The sequence below is a fragment of the Felis catus genome, chromosome C2 (assembly GCF_018350175.1).
Source record: "Felis catus isolate Fca126 chromosome C2, F.catus_Fca126_mat1.0, whole genome shotgun sequence".
Taxonomy (NCBI): Eukaryota; Metazoa; Chordata; class Mammalia; order Carnivora; family Felidae; genus Felis; species Felis catus.
Window position 1 is genome coordinate 48,391,230 of NC_058376.1, and position 23,733 is coordinate 48,414,962.

Consider the following 23,733-nt stretch of genomic DNA (forward strand, 5'->3'; position numbering starts at 1 on the left):
TCCATAGTGGTAGCTGGGAACAGGTTTTAACATTAAGCAAGACTTCCACTAATTGTTTGGGGATGAAACATGAAGGAATTACAACATAGAGAAGCTCAAGCTGCTTTCAGAGTGCAAATGTTCCAGCCCTTCCAACAGACCACCCTATGGGTGTCTCTCTTCTAGCTTCCAGCTGGTCCCAGGGTAACAAGGACCAATGTACTTTTCAATGGCAGGACTCCAGTGAGTGTCCCTTTCATGGGAGCCTAAAGAGAGGAAATTGTTTCCCTTTATTCCAGGCCGAGGCTCAGTTCCTTATATCCTGCCCCAGGATCTACCTCCTTTTAGGAAAATTGTGGTATAATTCACTTCCTTCAGGGAATATTTTACCTTTGCTCATATTTGTGTAGTTTTATCCAATCTCAAACCATCTCAAAGACATTAGAATACTATTGGACAGCTGTGCATTTCCCGAAATATGGAGTACTATTGTCCTAAATAACAAGTAACGAAGAACAGTCTTTGGAGAAAGTCAGGAACTTTTTTCATTCCTTCTACATTCCTCTCCTCCTCTATCTCTGCAAGCAATTGCTCAGAGAGCAATACACACAGCGTTGGAAAATACAATTCAGAGGCAAAAAGCACTGTGGCGTCATATATTTCATTTTCAAATGGAATTTTTCAGACTTCTAACTGCAAAAAGATCACACTATAGTACTAAAAGAACTTATTTCTCACCCTGAATTCACTTTACCCCAGGTCCATGGAGAACATCTGACGAACAACTGGGGACCACGTGAGTTCGATTTGCTTTCTGCTTGGTTTCTGTCATAGGAGGCAAAAACTACTTGCAACTTTTAAAATAGCACCTCCTACCCTTAGATTTCACTACCTCCCCCCTAAAAATGTAGACTTCAGTCTGAGCCAGGGCACTTCTTACAAAAATACGCGTATTTAAAACAAATGCTTTAGATAAAGAGAGAAGGAAAAGAGTAAATAGTGCACGCTGCCTTATCTTCCCAAAAGGCACCCGGAATCCTTAGTAACCTTAATTTTCCAGACTTTACTTTTTACACACTCACAGGTTTGTCCTGTCTCGTAAACATTATTAGAAACCCCTTGCTCACCAACTGATTCATCCCCATTCCCAACACAGTGCGTAGGTGCCCAATAAGAATGAATGAGTTTGTGGAAGGCGGGAAAAGGATTCGTTTTTTCGAGACATGACTAGAAGTACAATGGTCACTAAAAACAAAACAAAACAAAAGCCACACAAACTCGAACAAATGCCCACTTTCAACAGTCTATCAGAGTCCAAAACAGCAAACCACGCCTCACAAACAGGAGACGGACGGGTTTCAAGCCTCCAGGAAAACCGGAAGTGCCTGGTCACGCCTTGCGCATGCGTACACCCGTCAGCATACGCTGCCACACTCGGTCATCCAGTGAGAAAGCAGAGACTTCGGCCCATGCAGGTTCGGGAACTACCCGCCCCGCGCCTCGGCCTCTGCGCATGCGTTCTGGGTTGCCTGCTTGCTGTGAGGCGGAGCGGGAGGACAGATTTTTTTTTTTTTTTTTTCCCTTGTTCCCGCCCCTCTTCTTCCCCCACCTGCCACGTACTGGGCCTGAGATCTCGCTAGGCTTGGTGGGTCTGTGCGATTGGCCGCGGCCGGCGCGAGCCTGCGAGCGAGGTGCGGCGGAGCCGGCGGAGGGCACCGGAGTGGGCCGTGACCGCAGCCTCCTCACGACGCCCCAGAACGCTCCGGCGGCCTCGCACGGGTCCGGTCATCGGAGACCCGCGGAGAGGCAGCCGCGGCGGCCTCGGCAAGCCGGTATGGCCGCTGGGGACGGGGGCGCGGCCGCTCAATCGACAAGGCGGGCGGGGAGACGAGGAAGCGCTGGGAGGGCCTCGCTCGAACCAGCGGGTACCCGGCGGGTGGGGCCGGAGGGGGGCTGTGGGAAGGGGCTGGGGCCCGGGAGGGCCCTCGCGCTGGGGAGGGGAGGGCCCGGAGGGGGGGATGGGAGTCCCGCAGGCCACCGTGGCAGGGGGGCAGGCCTCGGGGGTCTCTGGGGGTTGTTTGGGCCGGCAAGTGCTCTTGCTTCGATTCCTCCTGGCTCCAAGGGGTCGGACTGCCCGAGGGAGAGGAGAGGAGGGGGCTTGTGAGGCCTGGGGTGGTCGAGCACCTAACCCCCAGAGTGGCTTGGATGGGTGAAGAATAGAGCCTAAGGGAGTAAGTTTATTGGGGTCACTTAAGAGGAACCTTGTTCCTTAGCTGTGTCAGGGTTTAATCGAGCGCCGTCTGGAGGCCCAACCCGGTTTTATAGTGGTGATGATAGCGAACTTTTAAGTTTACTTTACTATGCCCTGTAGTAAGTATTTTAGATGCATAATATCATTTAATCATCACAGGGATCCTTTAAATTTAGAGATCCTTTAAATTTAGATATTATTATGCCTATTTTGTGAGGTTTGGAGAGGTACTTGGCTAAAGTCACGGGGCTGGTAGTGGGAATCTTTACCATCTTACTGGCCAGGCAGGATTTGTGGCTCCTTGGATTCTTTGTAGTAATCAAGGGTTGCTTTTGCTTAGAATTTCTTAAGGAAAATTGCTACCCTGTGGAGGTGCCTAAGCAGGCCCCTCTGAATTTGAGCGGGCTCAACTCATAGGATTAGAGGAGCTGGAGGTTTGGCCACTGAACCTGGATTCTGGTTCGAGGCAGGCTTTTTATGTGTCTTTGGGCATGTCACTTTATTCTTCAGTGCTGAAAACAGTGTTCCTGTTGGAGGACTTGGTAAATTAGTGTCTGTGTCCTTTCTGGACCTCAGAGGGAGTGGGGTATGGACAAGATGGGAGAAGAAAATACTGTAAGGCTCTCACTAGCAGTCCTGGCAGTTGGTAGTTCATTCATTACTAGGCTCTGCCTAGTGACGGGAGTTAGAGAAAAAGAGGACCTGAATTCTGTTACATAAGAAAATGTTGGGGATGGGATTTCCCCTGAAAGGGAGAATTTTGTAGTGTCCTTAGTTTTGTGACAATTGTGTACGTGGCTTGAGGAGATGGCTGCACAAACTGGGGACGGCCTTAGGAAAGAAGCTTTGGTTCCTGGCCACAGGGAGTTTACAGTGCATGGGAAACACCAAGCAGTAAGTGAATGTGCAGGCAAACATGGCAGATAAAAGGAAAAGAGACTAAAGTTTTGAGATCCATTGGAAATGAATACTGCATAATCTTCCCCCCCAATAAAAAAAACATACTATTAGTTAATTCGATGTTGGAAATTTCTCTTAATTAGGAGTATGTCTGTTGCAGGAAATCACTTCAAAGGAGGTACAGTGTGAAGGTCCGACTTAGGAACCGACCCTAACAGTTCAGCTTTCTTCTCCCAATCCCTTAGCAGAAATTTATTATTTCTTATTCATCTTTTGTTCAGAGAACAAAAACAAGTCTTTAAATACCTACTATATGTCCGGCACTACTCTAGGTGCTGGTAAGAGTAGATAATAACGTGTTGCTGAAGCTAAACCCTGGTCCTTAACTATGTTCTTGCTGGTTTACGCATCCTCTGGGTAGGAGGAAGTAACATACCTTGATTTACTGAAGTTCTTTATTACTTTCAGACTGTAAGGTGAGCAAGGTGGAATCTTTACCATTTTGTTGAAGTAATTATACTTCAGAGCTTGGCACATAGTAGGTATTAAGTAAATGTTTCCTGACTATAGAAAGTGCTTTGGCTAACAGGTGAAGAGGTTGTATGGAGGTTTTGATTAATCACAGTGTTCATGAGAAGTTCATTGTGAGAATTGTCAGATAAAGAAAACTATTCTTATTTTAAATTAAGACAAGCTTAGCATCCAGATTTAGGAACACAATCCACTCTGTTCTGAACTGACTTAAAGTGTTAGATTCAGTACTTAAGGCCCCATTTAAAAATATTAATATAGCTGTAAAATACAGTGCAAGTACAAAAAATAAAAAAAGGAAGAGTGGAAAGAAACAAGGGGAAGGGCAAATTGTGGAGGGTATTTAGTGTTAGGTTAAAGGGGGTTTGAATTTACATCCTGCTGAAAAAGGGATAATCTGAGGATACAGGCCTTCAAGGGCTGACTTTGGGTCCTCACTAAGTAGCATAATTAAAAAATCTGTTGCAGTAACTGGGAAGTTTATTTCCAAGCCATCTGTGATTTGTGGGTCACTGCATCATGGAAAAAGAGTATTTCTAAATTTAAAAAGAAAGAAATTATTAAAATGTTCAGAATATGGCAAGGAGTTCTAGAGACACTCATTTAAGGAATAGTTGGAAGGACATAGGACATTTATATGAAAGAATATTAGGGCATTTATATGTAATATTCATGAAATGACTTAGGATTCCTGAAAACTTTCTCCAGGTATTTGAGGGGGTGATGTGTTGGAGGGTAGATGGGGTGCTTTCACACCAAGAAAAATAATTGTAGAGAGGTACGAAAACTGTAGAATGATTGTAGAGAAGCATTAAAGGCCGGTATGATGTTAACAAATTAAGAGGAAGAAACAGCTGCCAGTAGTAAAACATGAGGTTGAAACTACAGTGTGGCCAGTAGGGGATTGTAGGGCACTTTATTTTATTTTATTTTATTTTTTTGTAGGGCACTTTAAATAAGATCATTTCAGGGGAGGGGGCAGGAGGAGGTGGGGAGTTGAAGCTAGGGAAATGCTCGGTAGTTGTAGATGTATTTAAGAACATTTTGGTCTTGAAAACAAGAGATAGACCTTGAGAAGAAGAGCTATTAACACATTATTTAATTGTAACTGTATTTTCTAGAACTCTATAGTAACCATGTAAATTACTAGAGACCTCATAGTATATTTTGAGTTTAGAATTAGTGTCGTTACAGAATAATCACTCTGAAATAATACCTAAAATTAAGATGAAAGTAAAACCCAGGAAGGGAAAATTTTGTAGCAAATTAGTATTTAGTGGCTAGTTCTCTAACATTATCTTATTTCTTTCTTAAAATATGCAATTTAAACGAGGCGCCGGGGTGGCTCAATTGGTTAAGCAGCCGACTTCGGCCCAGGTCATGATCTCGCAGTTTGTGGGTTCGAGCCCCACGTTGGGCTCTCGCGGTTTGTGGGCCGGAGCCTGGAGCCTGCTTCGGATTCTGTGTCTCCCTCTCTCTGCCCCTCCCTTGCTCGCACACGTGCGCACTCTCTCTCAAAAATAAATAAAAACATTAAAAAAACTTTTTAAAAATTTAAAAAATGCAATTTAAACATACACAGCCACTCAGGTTTGGGGAGGGGTGAGGTATAGAATATTAAGAGACAATAGTGGACATTCTTACTAGAAAGCTCCAGAGGATGTCATTCATTTGTCTTTTCTCCTTAGGTTCCCAAAATAGATAGGAAAATTAGAGAAAATACTAGTGAGGTCTTTCTTATTTTAGAGAGAAACATTTCAGACTCTAGTGTTCACACATGATTTTCTCTTTAGAGTTAGCATTTAGTTATAGGCTAACATAGAGTGAAAGCCAGTATTCTTCATTTAACAAAATTGAATGACTTCCATGTGCTAGACCAGTATTGTTCTGGGCTCAGGAATACAATGAACAAAACCATTTACTTCTTTACTTTCTAGTGGAAAAGACAATACAAAATTAATTCTTAATGTCTGGGAGTGATAAGTGCTTTGAAGAAAATTGAAGCAGGGTAAGAAAGTGAAAGAAGATCCATTTTAGCTTAGATGGTCAGGGCAAACCTCTGAGAAATGAAGATTTGATCAGAGATCTGAATCATGTGAGTTTTGAAAAGGGCTCATGACAAAGGGAACAGCAAGTGCAAAGCCTTGAATTGAGAAGGAGAACTTAAAGTGTGGGTGCAGCAGTGTAACCAGGGAGAGAAGTAGGAAATGAGGTTAAATACTTGGCTAGGGGCCAGAGGCCAGATCATGACCTTGTAGTTCTGGCTTTTATTAAAACTGAGATGTGAATCCATTGGAAGATTTTAAGCAGAGTGACATTAGATTTTATTCAACAGGATAATTCTAAATTTGAGAATAGATTAAAAGTGGACAAAGGTAAAAAGGCAGACTGCTTACGAGTCTTATGCAGTAATGCAGGCAAGAGGAGTCTTGTGCAGTAATGCAGGCAAGAGCTTTAGATCAAGCTGGTAGAGGTAAAGTTACTGAAGTGATTGGAATATAGAGATATTTTAAAGGTAGTAGCAACTAGATTGTTGGCTATTTGGACTTTTTTTTTTTCTTTTAAATCTTGAACACCTAGAAGAAAGAAATTGTCACTAACTGAGTTGGAGAAGACTACAGGAAAAGCAGATTTTGGGGAGAGGATCAGGAGTTTGTTTTCGGACATGTTAAATTAGAAATCTAAATGGTAATGGCAGATAGGTGGTTAGATATATGGGTAAAATAATAATTGCCAAAAATAATGAAACTTGTTTTCTTATGCACATACTGAACTTATCTCCATTTTAACATGATGAATGGGGTAACATTGGAACAGTAAATCTCTTTTGAAGACCAGAATTTCTTATATTCCAATAGTAGTTTTGCTTTTCAACTTTTTTTTCTTTAAAGTTTATTTATATTGAGAGAGACACAGAGAGAGAGAGCATGAGCAGGGGAGGGGCAGAGAGAGGGAGAGAGAATCCCAAGTAGGCTCCGCACTGTCAGCACAGAGCCCTACACTGGCCTGGATCTCACGAACTGTGAGATCATGACCTGAACTGAAATCAAGAGTCGGATGCTTAACTGACTGAGCCACCCAGGCGCCCTGCTTTTCAACTTTTAAGAAATGTTTTTATAGCTGTTTAATCACCAAAACCATTTTATCAGTCTTTCCCTAGAGTTGTATATACGCAACATCCTGGAGTCCACCATGAATGGACAGTTGGACCTAAGTGGGAAGCTGATCATCAAAGCTCAACTTGGGGAGGATATTCGACGAATTCCCATTCATAATGAAGATATTACTTATGATGAATTAGTGCTAATGATGCAGCGAGTTTTCAGAGGAAAACTTCTGAGTAATGACGAAGTTACAATAAAGTATAAAGATGAAGGTAAGATTGTTTCTAAAGTTAGTCATTAAAAGTCTAAGTATTGTATGTGTTCTTTTGCCTATCTTTTATTGAATAGCTCATTATAAATTTCTCTTCTGTCATAATTGAGTACCCACTTTATTTAATGGGATATATATGTAGCTGATTATAATTCTTTTATAAGTTAAAAATAGCTAAGTGATTTATTAAAAATGAGGTTTTTAGTAATCACTTTCACAGAATATATATTTTTAAAGTTTATTTAGAGAGAGAGAGTGTGCGTGTGCACCTCTGCGAGTGGGGGAAGGACAAAGAGAGAAAGAGAGAGGTGAGAGAGAGAATATCCCAAGCAGGCTCCATGCTATCAGCACAGAGCCCAACGCAGGGCTCAGTCTCACAAATCATGAGATTGTGACCTGAGCTGAAATCAAGAGAGGACAGCTTAACCCACCTAGCCACCCAGGTGCCCCACTTTCACAAATATTTTTGCAAGCATTTTTTTTTCTTTTCTGCTCATGCAATTTTGGCTTCCTTTTCGCTTTTAAAACCAACTTTCACTCATATTTCCCAAAGTGAAAGAGGTATCAGTAGGTATTGGATGAAAAATGTTTTCATGGTCAACTAAGTGTGAGAAAGCTGGTTGAAACAGAAATGTGTTTCTTTACTGCAGGAATTTTTAGAACATGTAATAATGCTGATACACATTGTCTGTTTATAGTATTCAGTGTCCCTAGACTCATTTGACCACAAAACTGTTTTTATGGCAATGGGTTTTATATGACAGATGTTGCATCAGACACACAGTGGAATTAAAATCATAGACTGTCTTTATTTCATCTTCTTTAAACCTTCTTCTTTGTAAACATCTCTACTGAAATTGTACTTTAGGTGGTTACCAGTTTCTTTCTGCTGAATTTATTTCCAGTCTGTTTCACCTTGATCTTTATACTTGGCATTGCTACCCCCATACCATCCTTTTAAAAATAACTCTTATCCCTTAACATCTCTGACACTACTGTCCCAGTTTTCTTATCACTAACAGCCGTTTCCCTGTCTCTCGGTGTGCTGGCTTAAAGTAATGCCTGCTGTTAATAATAGAAATCTTAAAATTTCAGTGGTTTAACACTCAAGAGATCATTCAAAGGCCCAGTTTGACAGAAGCTGTGTTATGTTCAACACATGGCTTATAAGCTCACCTTGAGCATTAACATCCAGCAGGCAGATAGATGAAGACAGAGTGTAGAGGATTACGTGAGGGATTGTACTCCCTGGGCCTTGAGGTAGTGTTTATCATTTCTGTTCACATCAAGCTGGCCAGACCCCATCACATGGCTCTGCTGAACTGTCAGTGGCTTGGAGTATGTCCCTGGTTGGCCCACTTTCCAACAACCTATACTATGGAAGGGAAATATAAAAATATAAATCACTGATGATCAATCAGCTAGCTGGCCATTTAGCTACAGGTGTAATTTTTTTTTTTTTTTTTTTTTACAAAGTATGGTCTGATGGTACCCAAAACTAATTTTGAGAGTCACCTGGATGGTAAAAGAGAGCAATTGCTTCTCATTCTCTTTCCTAATACAATCTCATCTACTTCTAATATGTTGACTTTAACCTTTTTGACTTCCAAGTGTGTGCCTTAATTTGATCAATTTGTTCTTTTTCTTCACTTTAGAACTCAAATTTTTAACAGCTTGCATTTTATCTGAGATGCTATGCTCTTGCCTCAAACTTGTATATTTTATTTTATTTTATTTTATTTTATTTTATTTTATTTTATTTTATTTTATTTTATTTTATTTATTTTTTTTCCAACGTTTATTTATTTTTGGGACAGAGAGAGACAGAGCATGAACGGGGGAGGGGCAGAGAGAGAGGGAGACACAGAATCGGAAACAGGCTCCAGGCTCTGAGCCATCAGCCCAGAGCCTGACGCGGGGCTCGAACTCACGGACCGCGAGATCCTGACCTGGCTGAAGTCGGATGCTTAACCGACTGCGCCACCCAGGCGCCCCAAACTTGTATATTTTAAGCTGACCTCACTATTTATCTAGCTTGCTCTTAAATCCCTTATTTTTGTTTAGGGCAAGGATTGGTAAACTTTTCTCTAAAAGATCAGATAATATTTTAGCACTGTGGGTCATATTAAGTCTCTATTTCATCTACCTTTTTTTTGAAAACCTTTAAAAAAATATATAAAAGCCATTCTTGTTTCATAGTCCTATAAACAGGGATTTTTGACCATTGGTCTCACTTTATGGACCCCTAACTTAAGGGTATCTTCAGTGTTGAAATTTTGTCCTCCACATCTAGTTACCACATTGGATTTGTTTTTCACAGTTTCTAAGTGTTTTGAATTGTATAGATTTGTGTTACTTGTGGTAATTGTATAGACTGTTAGGTATTAATTAGGGTGGAGGACTGGCTTAGGTAAAGTTCTTGCCATCATATATTTCTGTTGTAAAATTCAGAAAATAAAAAAGGCAGTTACAGAAGGTTTTCTGTTTATATATATATATACTTTATTAAAAATATATTTATGAGTAAAATCTCTGAAGTCTGAACATTAGATATGTTATAAGAAGTGGGTCTGGTTATAAGATCTTAGATCTTATAAAGATCTAAGAATAGTGATAAAATCTTCAGTTATGGCTTTTGTTGCCAGCTTTGTTCAAACTAAATCTGTCTAGTCAGTGTTTTTGGTGTAGCAGAACATCCTTGGAGCAGCCTCCCCAGGACAGAACTACCATCCTTACTCCCCTTCCCCAACTCAGCTGTGTCTGTGAAGATAGCCAGCAGAGGCTCCTGACCCAACTCCTTGCCTCTGGGTGCTTTTCTGTTCTTTTTGTCTCCAGAGAACATTTTCCCTGAGCCCTTTGAAAGCTTTTGAAACAAGCAGCTGATAGACCGATGATAATATTTTTTAACTTTGAGATCTCGGAGATTATAGAATCTTGTGTATATAAGTATTTTTTCTAAGGAGAGTTGATAGTTTTCATCTTAGTATCAAAATGGTCAGTGACCCTTTTAGTTACTGCTATAATAGCTTCCTCTACATTTGTGTCAGTGGTGTTTTACTGTACTTAGAATTACATTTTGAACACTGAGAATCTTTATTTCTTTAACATTTGATAAATATATTTAAATTTTTTGGAATGGAAAGATTTCAGTCTAAACCAATAATTTGTTATATTGCTACCATGAATGCCCTGGTGACTTATAAAGGATCGTCATATGTTAATCTTAGCTATGTTTTGGCTCTTCTTAATGAGGATATGATAAATAGCCTTGTTATAAAAGTAATAAGCAAAATTGATATTCTTTTGAACAGATACATCTTTCCTAGATCCTTTAATGTTTAAGGTTTTTATGGGACATTCTAATTATGCTCTGTTACCTACATTTTCAATTTTAATTTGATGTATATCCTAGTTTATTACTGATACAAATCTGAAACTCACTTCTGTTTGCTTAAATTCCAGATGGAGACCTTATAACAATTTTTGATAGTTCTGACCTTTCTTTTGCAATTCAGTGTAGTAGAATACTGAAACTGACGTTATTTGGTAAGTGGTAAATCTTCTAATAAATTTACTATTTTATCCATTGTGTTTTTGTTGAAGACTTTTTAGCTTTTCTTTTTAAAGACTCAGAATTAAGCGATAACTTTTTCAGCTGTATCTGAATTTTTGAATTATTAGGCCTGCCTATATTCTTTTTTTTCTTTCCCGAAGATTAATAGAAAGTAGTTACATTTAAAATCTCCATCTGCTCAGTATCCTACATAGTAATGGGTGCCACTTATAGAAGTATTTCCAGGATTGAAAGTAATTGCAGTATTGAAACTACCTTTATTAAGTTTTAAATTTATTAAATGTATTCATTATATTAAGTTCTTAGTACTCTGAGAATATAGAATTATTTTCCATAAATGTAACATGTTTTTACTTATTCTCAGAGCTTAACATATAGGCCTAAGACTGTAGACATTATTTTTTAAGGAGTACTTAAAGATTAAATTAGAAGTAGTTTTGATTAAAAAAAATAATAAGCAAATACAAGACTAATTTTAATCTTTTAGATTTTGTATTCTTGTAGACAGTAACAGATTTGTGAGGTAGAACTCTTAAAAGATAAGATAGAAAAGATTACAGAGTTTAAGTGGTAGCATGCTTATGTGAAAAATAAAATCTGGGCCTTTTTTTCTAGATGTTTTGTTTAGCATTTTTTAATAAGTTATGTGACACTGAACGTTTTGGTTCATGAAACCTGATGTGGGCCAGTTGGTTTAATTTGTATCTATTTCATCTCCATGTAGGAAGGGTGAATGTTAGTTAGATTTTAAAATGCTAATAACAAATAAAAGCTGTTTAAGAAATTTTTAAATAAAAGGTATGATTGCACAGTATTGAATCTAAAATACTTAACCACTAGCAGCCAGCTATCAGGAAGGTTCAATAAACTGAAAATCTTCCTTCCAGAAACACTGAGGACATTTTAGATTAACTATTATAAATGTGTTTTTTGAAATATATACTTGAAGTTGTTCAGGAGAGTAAGAGAAATGTCCAGAGACCAAAAGACAGATGAAATTAAAAACTGGGACCAGTAGTACCAAAGGGTGAGACTTGGTGTGCTTTTGGTGTTAATGGTCAAGGTTTTGTTCTGCATAGTCTAAAGACTAGTCATTTGGTGTCTACATAGTAGAGGCCTTGGGTCCTAGACCCTCAGTGGGGTGTTCTAAAAAAGAATTTTTTTTTTAAGTTTTACTTATTTTGAGAGAGCATGCATGCACACGTGGTGGGGGGGGGGGGGGGGGGGAGAGAATCCCAAGCAGGCTCTGTACTATCAGCACAGAGCCTGACATGGGGTTTGAACTCATGAACCCTGTGATCATGACGTGAGCTGAAATCAAGAGTTGAATGCTTAACTGACTGAGCCATCCAGGCACCCGTAAAAAAGAATATTGTAAAAGAAAAATACCTCTCTGTTGGTACAGGAAAAATCAAGGAATTGATACAGGAAACTCTCATACCCTGAAGCTGTTGGGTTTGTAAAGGCTCCCTTGAGGATTTCTAACCATGGTTGCTAGGTGGGTTGGATTTAAATTTAAACTGTCTTCAAAGATGGGGAACTCATAGGCACAGATACTACCATAAAAAATGGTAAGAAGTAAAGGCAGAAATCTCTTAGAGTAAGTTCTCAATCCAGGTCATGGGCTGCTTCTAGACAAAATCCTGTTGATGAACTTAGAGTTTAGAACTGTAAGACATGTGAAACAATCCATGTAGGCCAGAAACAATGGCCACAACTAATAGTGCAGTTAGACTTCCAAGAACTTGCAGTTAATAGAAGTGGTCATCTATAAAATAATATTAAAAATTATTAGATGTAAAAGAAATAAGAATGTAAGAACAAGGCACTATGAAAAAAAGATAAACATTTTAAAAACAAATCAAGATAACTTTTGGAAATGAAAAGTATAATCATTCAAATTAAATACAAAGAGGAGAGGTAAAATAGATTAGTCACAGTGGAAGAGAGAATTATTGAACTAGAAGGTAGTCTAAAGAAATTACGGAATAAAGCACCAAAACAGAGATGAAGAATATAAGATAGAATTTAAGAATAAGAAAGTCCAGCCTATTTCCATTAAGACTTTAAAGAAGGAGATATAATGGGGGAGTGGAAATATTTGAGGAGGTAATGGCTAAAGAAATTTTCAGAATTATATAAAAGATATAAACTCGGATTCAGGAGGAAAAGTAGTCCTGAGCAGGGTAAGTAAAAACAAAACTCTCCTGGACATACTGTCACAAAACTGGAAAATATGTAAGGCAAAAAGATAATCTTACAAGTAGCCTGAAAGAATAAGACTGATCATCTAGCAAGCAATTAGACTTTTGGTAGACTTCTTCATAGTAATAATGGAAGCCAGAGACAGTAGAATAGCATCTTCCAACTGTTCAGAAAAAAAATCTGGAAAAGTAGCTTTCTATAGTGTGCTACACTTAAGGAATAAAGGGAGAAAAAAACGTCAAAAATAAAAAGACTGAGGATTTACCACTCGTGGACCCTGTTAAAAGAATAAAAGAGTTCTTTAGCAAAAAGGAAATTGAGTCCAGAAGAATGGTGAAACCTGCAAGAAATTGTGAGCAAGTAAACTGGTCAACATGTAAATTTAAATGAGCACTGATAATAAAAAACAACAACAACAATAGTTTTAGAAATATAAAAAGATGGGACAAAAGTCCTGATCATTAATTGTATGTAAGACAGGAAAGGATGATAGGAATTACATTTTTTTAAAGTTTATTTCTTTGGGGCGCCTGGGTGGCGCAGTCGGTTAAGCGTCCGACTTCAGCCAGGTCACGATCTCGCGGTCCGTGAGTTCGACCCCCGCATCAGGCTCTGGGCTGATGGCTCAGAGCCTGGAGCCTGTTTCCGATTCTGTGTCTCCCTCTCTCTCTGCCCCTCCCCCGTTCATGCTCTGTCTCTCTCCGTCCCAAAAATAAATAAAAAACATTGAAAAAAAAATTTAAAGTTTATTTCTTTATTTTGAGAGAGAAAGTGTGAGTCAGGGACAGGCTGAGAGAGAGAGGGAGAGAGACAATCTGAAGCAGGCTCCATGTGGTCAGTGCAGAGCTGGACACAGGCCTTGAACCCAAGAACCGTGGGATCATAACCTGAGCCAAGGTCGGATGCTTAACCAGCTGAGCCACCCAGGTGTCCAGGAATTAAAATATTAAATTTTTTTTAACATTCATTCATTTTTTTGAGAGAGAGAGTGCGAGCAGGGAAGAGACAGAGAGAGGGGGAGACACAGAATCTGAAGCAGTCTCCAGGCTCTGAGCTGTCAGCATAGAGCCCAACCCAGGGCTCAACCTCACGAACTGAGATCATGACCTGAGCTAAAGTTGGACGCTTAACCGACTAAGGGTAAAGAAGGAAACAGAATACCTACTTGGTTCACTAGACGATGAGGAAAAGAAGCAGAGAGAAAGCTTGATAAATATTTAGTATAAAATACTAACTACAATGCACACAAATGGACTAAATGTACATGTTAAAAGACTCTTATTGGAGTTAAACCAGATCTAATTACATGCTTATTATAAGAGACATACTGAAATATTATGATGCAAAGTTTGAAAGTAAAGGGCTAATATTATACTAGACAAACTCAAACCTAGTTAGGAATACTAACAGAATGGACTAAAAAATTCCCTAGTAATAGTCACTTCATAGTGATAAAAAGCATAATTCACTGGGAGTATATAATAATTCTGAACACTTATACGTCATAGCCATAGATGTTCCCTAAGGAAAAATAAATTCACAATCATGGGAGAGCTTTTATTACTCTTCTCTGGGAAACTGGTAAATCAAGCAGGCTCAGAATTATTAGTAGGGATAGAGAAAATTTGAACAGATCAAATACAGGCTTGGTCTTATGCATCTAGCAATTAAGAAGGGGTATGATTGTTTTGAGCACATACGGATATTTATATAAAAATTAACCACATAGTGGTTTTTCCAACAAATTTCAATAAGTTCTAGAGAAGAGATACCCTGGAGGTCACATTCTCTGGCTTCATTTAGAAACCACTGGACAAAAAAGATAACATACACTATGGGAGTCAGTCTGTGTTATCTTTTGGTTTTTGAGGATAAAAATATGCTTTAACATAAAGAAATTATAATGGGAATTAGAAATTATTAGCTATGACTTGTATATAACAAAGTTTTTAGAGTATGCTAAAGTAAAACTTGAGGGGATATTTGGTAGCCTTCTATACAAGAAGGACAAAGTAAGCCGAAATAACTTATAAGGAAAAATTAATAAAGAGCAGAAGTGGACTAGAAGTCAGGGAATTGATAGGATCAACAATTCTGATGAGATAACAAATTTGCAAACTTCTGTAAGATTAATTAAGAAAAAAGGCACAAACAATGGTAGGAATGAAAAGGGGCATACTACAAATACATTGCAGTGAGGAAGAGTGAATACCGTGGAAGAACAATGGGGTGTCTCAGTAAAAGTATTGGAAAGGATTTTTCATAGGGCTTAGGTGTATGGTAGAGGATTTTGGATAAGGAGCAAGGAAGTGGGACTTGCTATAGATTGGATGCCGTTAGTAGGTGGAGATGGTCCTGTGATTGGGTATGTAACTAAATTTTATGCAGAAGGTGGGAGGAGTTGTGGCTAAAGCTTCAATTAGTGGAACAGCAGCCATCACTCATTTTAGCTAGGGATGTTGGTCATTTTTGTGGTTTGGTTATTGTCCTTGTTTTGTCTTGAGTTCTCACATGATTATGCAGTGGTGTTGTTTTCATCTTCCATCTATCACAGTCACAGAGTGATCTTTTCTAATGGTTGATGTTCTTTGAGATTGTTCATGTTCAGCAAGAGAACACCACAGCTTACTTGTGAGTGCCAGGCCAGCTCTGGCAGCACTAAGGTCTGTCTTACAGGACTAGGCCAGTTCCTGGTTGTCAGGAGCTGCTTTTCTCCTTTTTAGGTATTAAAGAAAACCTAGTAATACCCTAAAAAGTCCGTAATTAATTCATGTAGGTAGGAGATTGTATTGAACTTCCTTGTAGATATATGGACAGTATGTAAAATATTGGTGAGTTGTCTTCAAAAAACTTCTATTGCTGGTTTGATATTTGCAATTCAGTTAACAAAGAATCCCTGCACCTTTATTTAAATGGATTTCCTTTTTTAATTTGTTACCTTAGTAATTTGTATATATGTGTACTGGCAGTGCATAAAGCATTTTAATTTAATTTTTGAACTCCTGTCTTGAAGTGTGCATTCAGAACCTTGTTACTTTTCTTTCTTTTTTTTGTTTTTGTTTTTGTTTTTGTTTTTAAAGTAACCTTTAGTGGTGGCAATCTTTGTTGCTGGATGAAGGATTTCTCATATTTTTTCTTTACTTTTAAGTCAGTTGGAAGTCATTTGGACAGAATGGTTAAATGAGGTAATGTTGCCTTCATTTAAAAAAAGACCCAATGATTATTAAATAATCTTTGTCTTTTTGTGGCTTTTATATTGCTTTTGGAAGTAACCACTTTGAAGGACAGTGGTGATTTGGATTCATGAATTCTGCATTTTTTTTAATAGGTTACTTTTTAGGTCAGTTATTTTAGGTGGCTATTTTTTCTTTTTTTAGATCAAAAAGTAGGCAAGAGGGATAATAGAACTGTCAGTCATGTTGCACCTTTTAACATATATATTTAGAATAATGTATTGATTGTATTACTTTAAGAATATAAAATAGTGTGGGGTGGGGGCCTGCATGGCTTAGTCAGTTAAGCATCTGATTCTTGATTTCAGCTCAAGTCATGATCTCATGGTTTTTGAGTTCAAGCCCCGAGTCAGGCCCTGTGCTGACAGTGCAGAACCTACTTGGGATTCTCTCTCTCCCTTCCTCTCTGCTCCTCCCACGCTGGCACTTGCTCATGCACTCTTTCTCTGTCTCAAAAATAAATAACTTAAAAAAGAACAGTGTGTGGTAAAAATGAGCTTTTGAAGGTACATCATTTCTCTTAAAAATATATTATAAAGCTTTAGTTTACTATATTTTTTCCTAATAAAACTTTTTTTAAGCTAATATCATAGGCCATAGATGTGGCATCCACAAAGACTGATGAATATTTTTTTTCCAAAAAGCAAATTTTTAGTAATAAAGAATCCTTTCCTTAAAAAGAGTTTTCATTTAAATGTCATCATTAGGTGTCTTGTTTGATTTTCACTTTTTCAAAAAATCCATTTATCTTTCCTTATTGCTATCGTTGTGTTGATTTTTAAAGAATGTTGCCTAATTTTGAGCAAATTAATGCTTTTATTCCAGTTAATGGCCAACCAAGACCCCTAGAATCAAGTCAAGTGAAGTATCTCCGTCGAGAGCTGATAGAACTGCGAAATAAAGTGAATCGTTTGTTGGATAGCTTGGAACCACCTGGAGAACCAGGACCTTCCACCAATATTCCTGAAAATGGTAGACTGTGAATCCGTTTTATTCTGCTTTATTATTCTTATATATTTATAAAATTTATTATTTTAATTTCAGTATACAGCATTATATTAGTTTCAGGTGTAGAATATAGTGATTCAGCGATTCCATACGTCACCAAGTGCTCATCATGACATCCTTAATTCCCATCACCTATTTTATCCATCCTCCCCCCACCCAACTCTCCTCTGGTAACCATCGGTTTGTCCTCTATAGTTAAGAGTCTGTTTCTTGTTTTTGTCTCTCTCTCTCTTTTTTTCCTTTGCTTGTTTCTTAAATTCCACATGAGTGAAATCATATGGTATTTGTTTTTGAACGTTTTTCACTTAGTGTCATACTATGTGCTCATACCTTTTTGCAGTTTTTTTTTTTTTTTAAGTTGGCACCTTCATTGTTACCCTTTCTTATTCCTGCCTCTCTGCTAGTATTCAAACCTGCTGTTCTTTAGGATTACCAGGAGAGGTATTTTACCAATTCCTGGATCTCGTTGTAGACCTACTAGAGAGTAGGACCTGGGAATCCCATTTTTAAAGTACTCTCTGGTTGATTCTTTGCAACTAGTCTTAAACCCCTGGGTGTATGAATAGGTCAGTTTTCAGATCCCTTTGACTCTTTTGAACCCTTTTCATTGTAATAATGCACCCGAGGAATTGCAGTCATTTCATGAGTTTTACGTGGCACATGAAGTAGTTTCAAATAAAAAATAAGATTACTACATTTAAGAGGTGTATTGTAAAGTTTATCTTAAACACAATTTTTAGTAATCATGCAAAGAAAAACTTATTTTTTCCATTTTTCAGATGACATGTACTGTTTATATTAAGATGAAGTAATATTTATTGACAAATTTGGAACTGACATACATTTTGGGGCCAAATATATTTAAAAATGTAGACTGAAATTTATGTATTATGGCTTGAAAGTAGATTTTAAAAAACTGCTTTCCTCAGCTTTTAATATTCTTAGATGTTGAACTTAAAAAGCAAACTTACGTTTTGTTTTGTTTTTTATGATTTTTGTGTTTGCATACAAATTACACGCTTAAAACCATCTATATTATGATAGGGTAATTTGTTATAGAGTCTGGATGACTGTGTATAAGGGCCTTAATAAAAGATGTTTTTGTGCGAAAGTGGCATTGTATAATCCTTTGCAGCCATTAGATTCTAAGAGATTGTATTTTTCTGTTCCATTTAGATTTTGGAGTTTTGCTTTCTTTTAATTTAGTAGTTATAGTGTAAATAAATCTGTCTTTTTGTATAATTTCTCTTCCTCTCTTTCGCTGTATGGAATTGTATTAGTGGTAGATTCTCAATAAATATCTGGTGATTAGTAATTTCTAGTTCTCTCTCTGTATTTCAGAACATATGGGAGATGTGCTGAAATATAGTAAGATCTTCCTGGCCTTTATGTGATGAATCTTACTATATTTCAAGTCAATGCAAATGGTCTTTTCTGAACCCTATCTCTCCAAACATAAGCTCCATTTTTAGGTCAAGAATCTGAAGAAAACTTTTGACGATTTTCTCAGAAGAATTCATAGATGCTGACACAAAAACATTTGCATATAATTTCAGGGGATTTAAGCATCTGTAGAATATTATGAAACTTAGATCAAAATTCAACAAGTATAGCCAGTACTGTGAAGAAATTACCTATAGTAGCCTATGTTCTCCTCTAGGGGATAGAATTATAAGCTTTTAGATTTGGTGAAACAGCCTTTCAGTTCTCACATGTTTCTTGCCACTAAATTTACTACTTCTCTTTATTCTTTATTTTCATATATTCATAATGTTTATTATTAACTTCATACCTATGTTCATGGAAAAGATGTTGAAACTGGTTCTCTGAATCTTAGAAATTATATCACATATTGTTCCTTTGTGTGGCCTCCCATCTTGTCATGGTGTCCTATCTGAGTTGTCTAATGAGTTTAATAATAATACATCCTGTGCTTTATTTTTTACGGATGGTTGTAGTGGTACCAGTGCCTGTTGAATACCTTGGTATACTTAGAAGATACTTAAACTTACCATGCTCATGTTTAAAATTTTATCTTATTGTAATTGTTTATTATAATTATTTTATTGTAAAAATTTATTTTTGTAATTTGTTTCCTCAATAATAAGATCACTTACCTCTTGACCACTTACTTGCCTTCTAAGCTCTCAGAACATATCCTGACTTAATAGTCTTTTCAAGGAAATAGCATAAATAAGCCAAAAAAACCCCTACATCAGAAACTGAAAGTCTAGTCCACAAACAGTGCTGCCAGTCAGCTGTCAGTAGTCTTTAGAACAGTGTGGCTTACCCTCACCCAGAAACACGTGGCTATCTATGTTCTTCAGTGGTCTACCTCCACAGTGGTTCTTGGACACTTTCTTTCCCCTATGAGGAACGTGATGTGTAGGCTACCCTGGATACTGGATTGACCTGTTGCCTTAGCTGTAGCACCTGGCAAAGCAACTAGTAGGCTAGTGGACATACAGTATTGTGTTTCCTAATGGACTTAGTTTGCAGGAAGTGGAAAGTTGAACAGGTAGTGGACTCTGTAGTAGTGTGAGAGGGGATAATTTATAAGCTTGGTCTGATGTCCTCTTGGGGTGTAGCCTTGGAATTAGAGGAGGAAAATGGGTGAGGAAGGTGGATAACTGTAGACTTATTTTAAAGGAGTCTTAATCACAGAGATGATCTAATAACTGATACTCAGTTACTTGTTTGGTGACAAAAAAAACTGGTAATTGAATAAATGGTTAGCAATATTCTTTTTGTTTCCTTAGTTTTTAAAAAAAATTTTAATGTTTATTTTTGAGAGAGAGAGCGAGCACGAGCGAGTTGGGGAGGGCAGAGAGGGAGACACAGAATCTGAAGCAGGCTCCAGGCTCTGAGCTGTCAGCAGCTCAGGTACCTATTTATAAGATGTGGGTTGTTCTTGAACCCCTTTTCTTTCACGCGGTAGTGGTACCAATGCCTATTGAATACCTTGGTATACTTAGAAGATACTTAAACTTACTATGCTCATGTTTAAAATTTTATTTTTCTATTAAAATATGGAAAAACAGACAAAAGTAGAAATACTTTAATGAATCTCATGAACCACCTCCAACCTCAACAGTCACCAACTCATCAGTACCATGCCATCTCTCCTCCCATACATTTCCACCTGTTATTTTGAGCAAATCTCAGACATCATTTTGCTATCAAGTATTTTAAGGGAGACATAGCAAATTAAAAGGATGTGTTTAATATATTGGTTGGCTTGAGATTTCCATGCAATTAATAATGAACAAATAGACAAGTAGAAATAAAACATAAAAGTTGATATCATAACTTCAATGAAGCTGCTTTATCCTTTCACAAAATGATGCATTAGTACCCAGTATGTATCCGATAGCAGGAGATACATATATATATATATATGTGTGTGTGTGTATATATATATACACACACACACACGTATATAGGTATACATGTATGTATATATAGGTATACATATGTATATATAGGTATATATATGTATATATAGGTATATATATGTATATATATACATATATATGTATATATATATACGTATATATATATACCTATATATATATATACGTATATATATATACGTATATATATATATACCTATATATATATATATATATATATATATATATAGGTATATATATATATACCTATATACGTGTGTGTATATATATGTATGTATATATGGGTCATGGGGCTCCAAAAAAAGGGGGCAAAATATTTTTCTCTGTTAAGGAGCTCATAATTTTTTTTCTCATCTAGTAATTCTTAGGGAAAGAGGTAGATAAGATTTTTTGGAAAAAGCTGTTTTTTTTAAATTTTTGATCCTTTCTTCTGATTTTAAAAATAAAGGTATAAAAAGGAAAGTAAAATTATCTATGATCCTATATTCAGAGATATTTACTCTTAACATTTCAGACTATATGTATTCTTCTGTATTTTTTAAGCCTTACTGAATATAGATAAAATTGAAACAAGTTTTTGTTTATTCCTCTCACAGATACTGTGGATGGTAGGGATGAAAAGCCTGCTGCTTCTGATTCTTCTGGGAAACAGTCTACTCAGGTTATGGCAGCGAGTATGTCAGCTTTTGATCCTTTAAAAAACCAAGATGAAATCAATAAAAATGTCATGTCAGCGTTTGGCTTAACAGATGATCAGGTTTCAGGTAAGTTAGTTCCTCCCTCACATCCTTCATTCCCTCTCTTTGTCTCTGTCTTTCTTTCCTTCTGTAATAGAAGGATAATAGATACAGTGATGTGCATAAAGGTTGACTTAAAGGTTCAGTTGAATAAATTTTTACTTTTGTCTACATCTACAGAAAACATCAATTAAGTTCAAGACATAGATGATTTCCAGCACTCAGGAAAGCTTTCTTATGCACTTTCCCAGTCAGTGGAATCCTACCCTTGAAAGAATAATCATTGTTTGGTTTAGGTGAATTTTATCAAAAGTGGAATTCAGAAAGTTTATATTTTTTTAAAAAATCTGAACCATTTTATAATCTTATTTCAGTTTTGTTGTAGGATTTAAATTATATTTGATGCCATCTTCTCTCTTTGGATGTTTAATTAGAGAAATTGAAATTTAAATATAGATTTTTGGTTTACTTGCCTTGTGTAGAAAGAGCTCTTATAATGGTTGGTTTTAACCTTTTTTAAAAAAGCACCTATACTGTGATTTCTTTATTTTTTGACTGTCATTTCTTCAGTATTTTTTCTGCTGTCTTCCCTCTTCAGATTCCAATTACACATACAGCCTTAGAATTTTCATTTTATTCTTTTTATAGTTTATTTTTTTCTTTTGGGATTCCTTACCTTTGCATTTCATTAAGACTATATTTCCCTTTAACTTATTGATGCATTTTTAATTCTTTAAAAATATTTATAATAGTTGCTTAATGTTTGTCTGCTTCATTCAACATCTGGTCCTATTTGGAGTCCAGTTTCTTTAGCCTGTCTTTTTTCCCTGAGTATGGGTCACATTTTCCTGTTTCTTTGCATATCTGATGATTTTTTTATTGAAAACTGTACATTATGATTAATACATTGTAGTGACTTGAGATTTTTTTTTTTTTTGAGATTTTTTTTTTTTTGTTACTGCTACTCTGGCAAGGAGTAAACTTGTATGTATTCAAACTACTCATTCTTTTTTCCCATGAAATATAGCAGCTAATATCTCTATTCAGTCCTTTCAACTCTTGGTGCTGCTTTTTTTTTTCTGAGCCCTCTTATGTCTCCTCCTCTTAACTCCATGGCTAGCTGAGATTTGGGGGCAGAGCTTATACTGACTTTTTAGGTCTCACTTCTTCAGTGGCTTTTTTACTGCAGGGATATTTTCCCTCAAATTTCCAGGTAGTTGGCCAGCCATCAAGTTCATACTATGGCTTTCTGCTGTTGGGGCTGCAGAGGTCAGGGCCTGTCATTCTCATCCACTGTAATTCACTGGGGGGTAAACTTTTCTGGTTTCTGCTGACATTTGATTGACTTCTAGTGATTTCAGATAGTTGTTTTCTGCTATTTTACAGGTTTTTAGTTTTCAACTCTGAGAGTGTTCACCTGACCATTTTCATTGCCATTATCAGTAACTGGAAATGTAGCATTCAGTCTATTTTTTTTTTCTTTGAGACTTTTATGGGATTATTCACTAAAGAGAATTGTGTGAAATTCTGGAGAAACAAATATTTGTATATGATGCATGTTCTTGGCAAAAGAAGACATTGCACAAGAGATATATCTGAAAATCACTTTTTTAAGCAACTGAAATTTGAGTTACTGTTATGGTTTCTTACTATTTACGACTTGAAGAAATGGCAAATGGAGGAGTAAATAGGAAGTCAGGCTTAACATTTTGATTAGAGTATATGATTATACTCTAGAATAACATGATTAATATGATTCACATTATTTGAAGGCCATTTTTCTGATACCTTTGTGTGTTAAAGTAAGAAAAACTGTGCACATAGAAAATACCAGGGGGATACGTTGTAGTTATTTGGGTGTGCTATTGTGAAAAGCTTGACTGCAATAGTGAATGTGAACATGGAAGGAGGGATAAAATATTATAGAGATAAGATGGGTAGCATTAACTAATAGGTTACATACAAGAGAGAAAAGAGGAGTCAAAATAATACACTTTTTTTTTTAGATAATACAGTGTTTTTTGTAGGAGAGAGTGTATGTGTATGTATTTACATGTATGTAAATATCAGTAAAATGAGCAAATTGTCCATTTTACTCTGGTAATCATTAGTTTCTCCTGCATTGCCACTTTGTTATCCTAAACCTAGTTTAGGTTCTCATCAATACCTGGACTACCAGTTGCCAACTATATAGTTGCCTAATACAGAGCTAAGTTCTGGGATATATCAGTGCAGAGGATAGAGGTTTGCCCTCAGGGAAATTAGACAGATTGTAATAGCAAGTCCCTGTGTGGAACTTTCTAAATGGTTATCACTTTCATAAGCTCTTGCCATATAATCATTTTTTTAATTTTTTTTTTTTTAAGGTTTATTCATTTTTGAGAGACAGAGCATGAGCGTGGGAGGGCCAGAGAGAGAGGGAGACACAGAATCTGAAGCAGGCTTCAGGCTCTGAGCTGTCAGCACAGAGCCTGATGTGGGGCTCGAACTCACGAACTGTGAGATCATGACCTGAGCCAAAGTCAGA

The 23,733-nt window shown here is 36.9% G+C and overlaps 1 protein-coding gene across 4 annotated transcripts in view; it reads left to right on the forward strand.

Moving 5' to 3' along the window:
- Positions 1-1,649: 1,649 nt before the first annotated feature.
- Positions 1,650-23,733, forward strand: part of TFG (trafficking from ER to golgi regulator) — a 33,241-nt gene continuing 11,157 nt past the window's right edge. For 2 of the 4 annotated variants that reach the window (XM_011285975.4, XM_019839622.3), the window contains exons 1-5: positions 1,650-1,811; positions 6,811-7,037; positions 10,499-10,582; positions 16,874-17,020; positions 21,066-21,233. In XM_011285975.4, the coding sequence (XP_011284277.1) occupies positions 6,854-7,037; positions 10,499-10,582; positions 16,874-17,020; positions 21,066-21,233 (583 nt within the window). In that variant the 5' untranslated portion in view covers positions 1,650-1,811; positions 6,811-6,853. The remainder of the gene's footprint in view (positions 1,812-6,810; positions 7,038-10,498; positions 10,583-16,873; positions 17,021-21,065; positions 21,234-23,733) is intronic. The other 2 variants (XM_006936010.4, XM_006936011.4) reach the window with 1 other exon arrangement.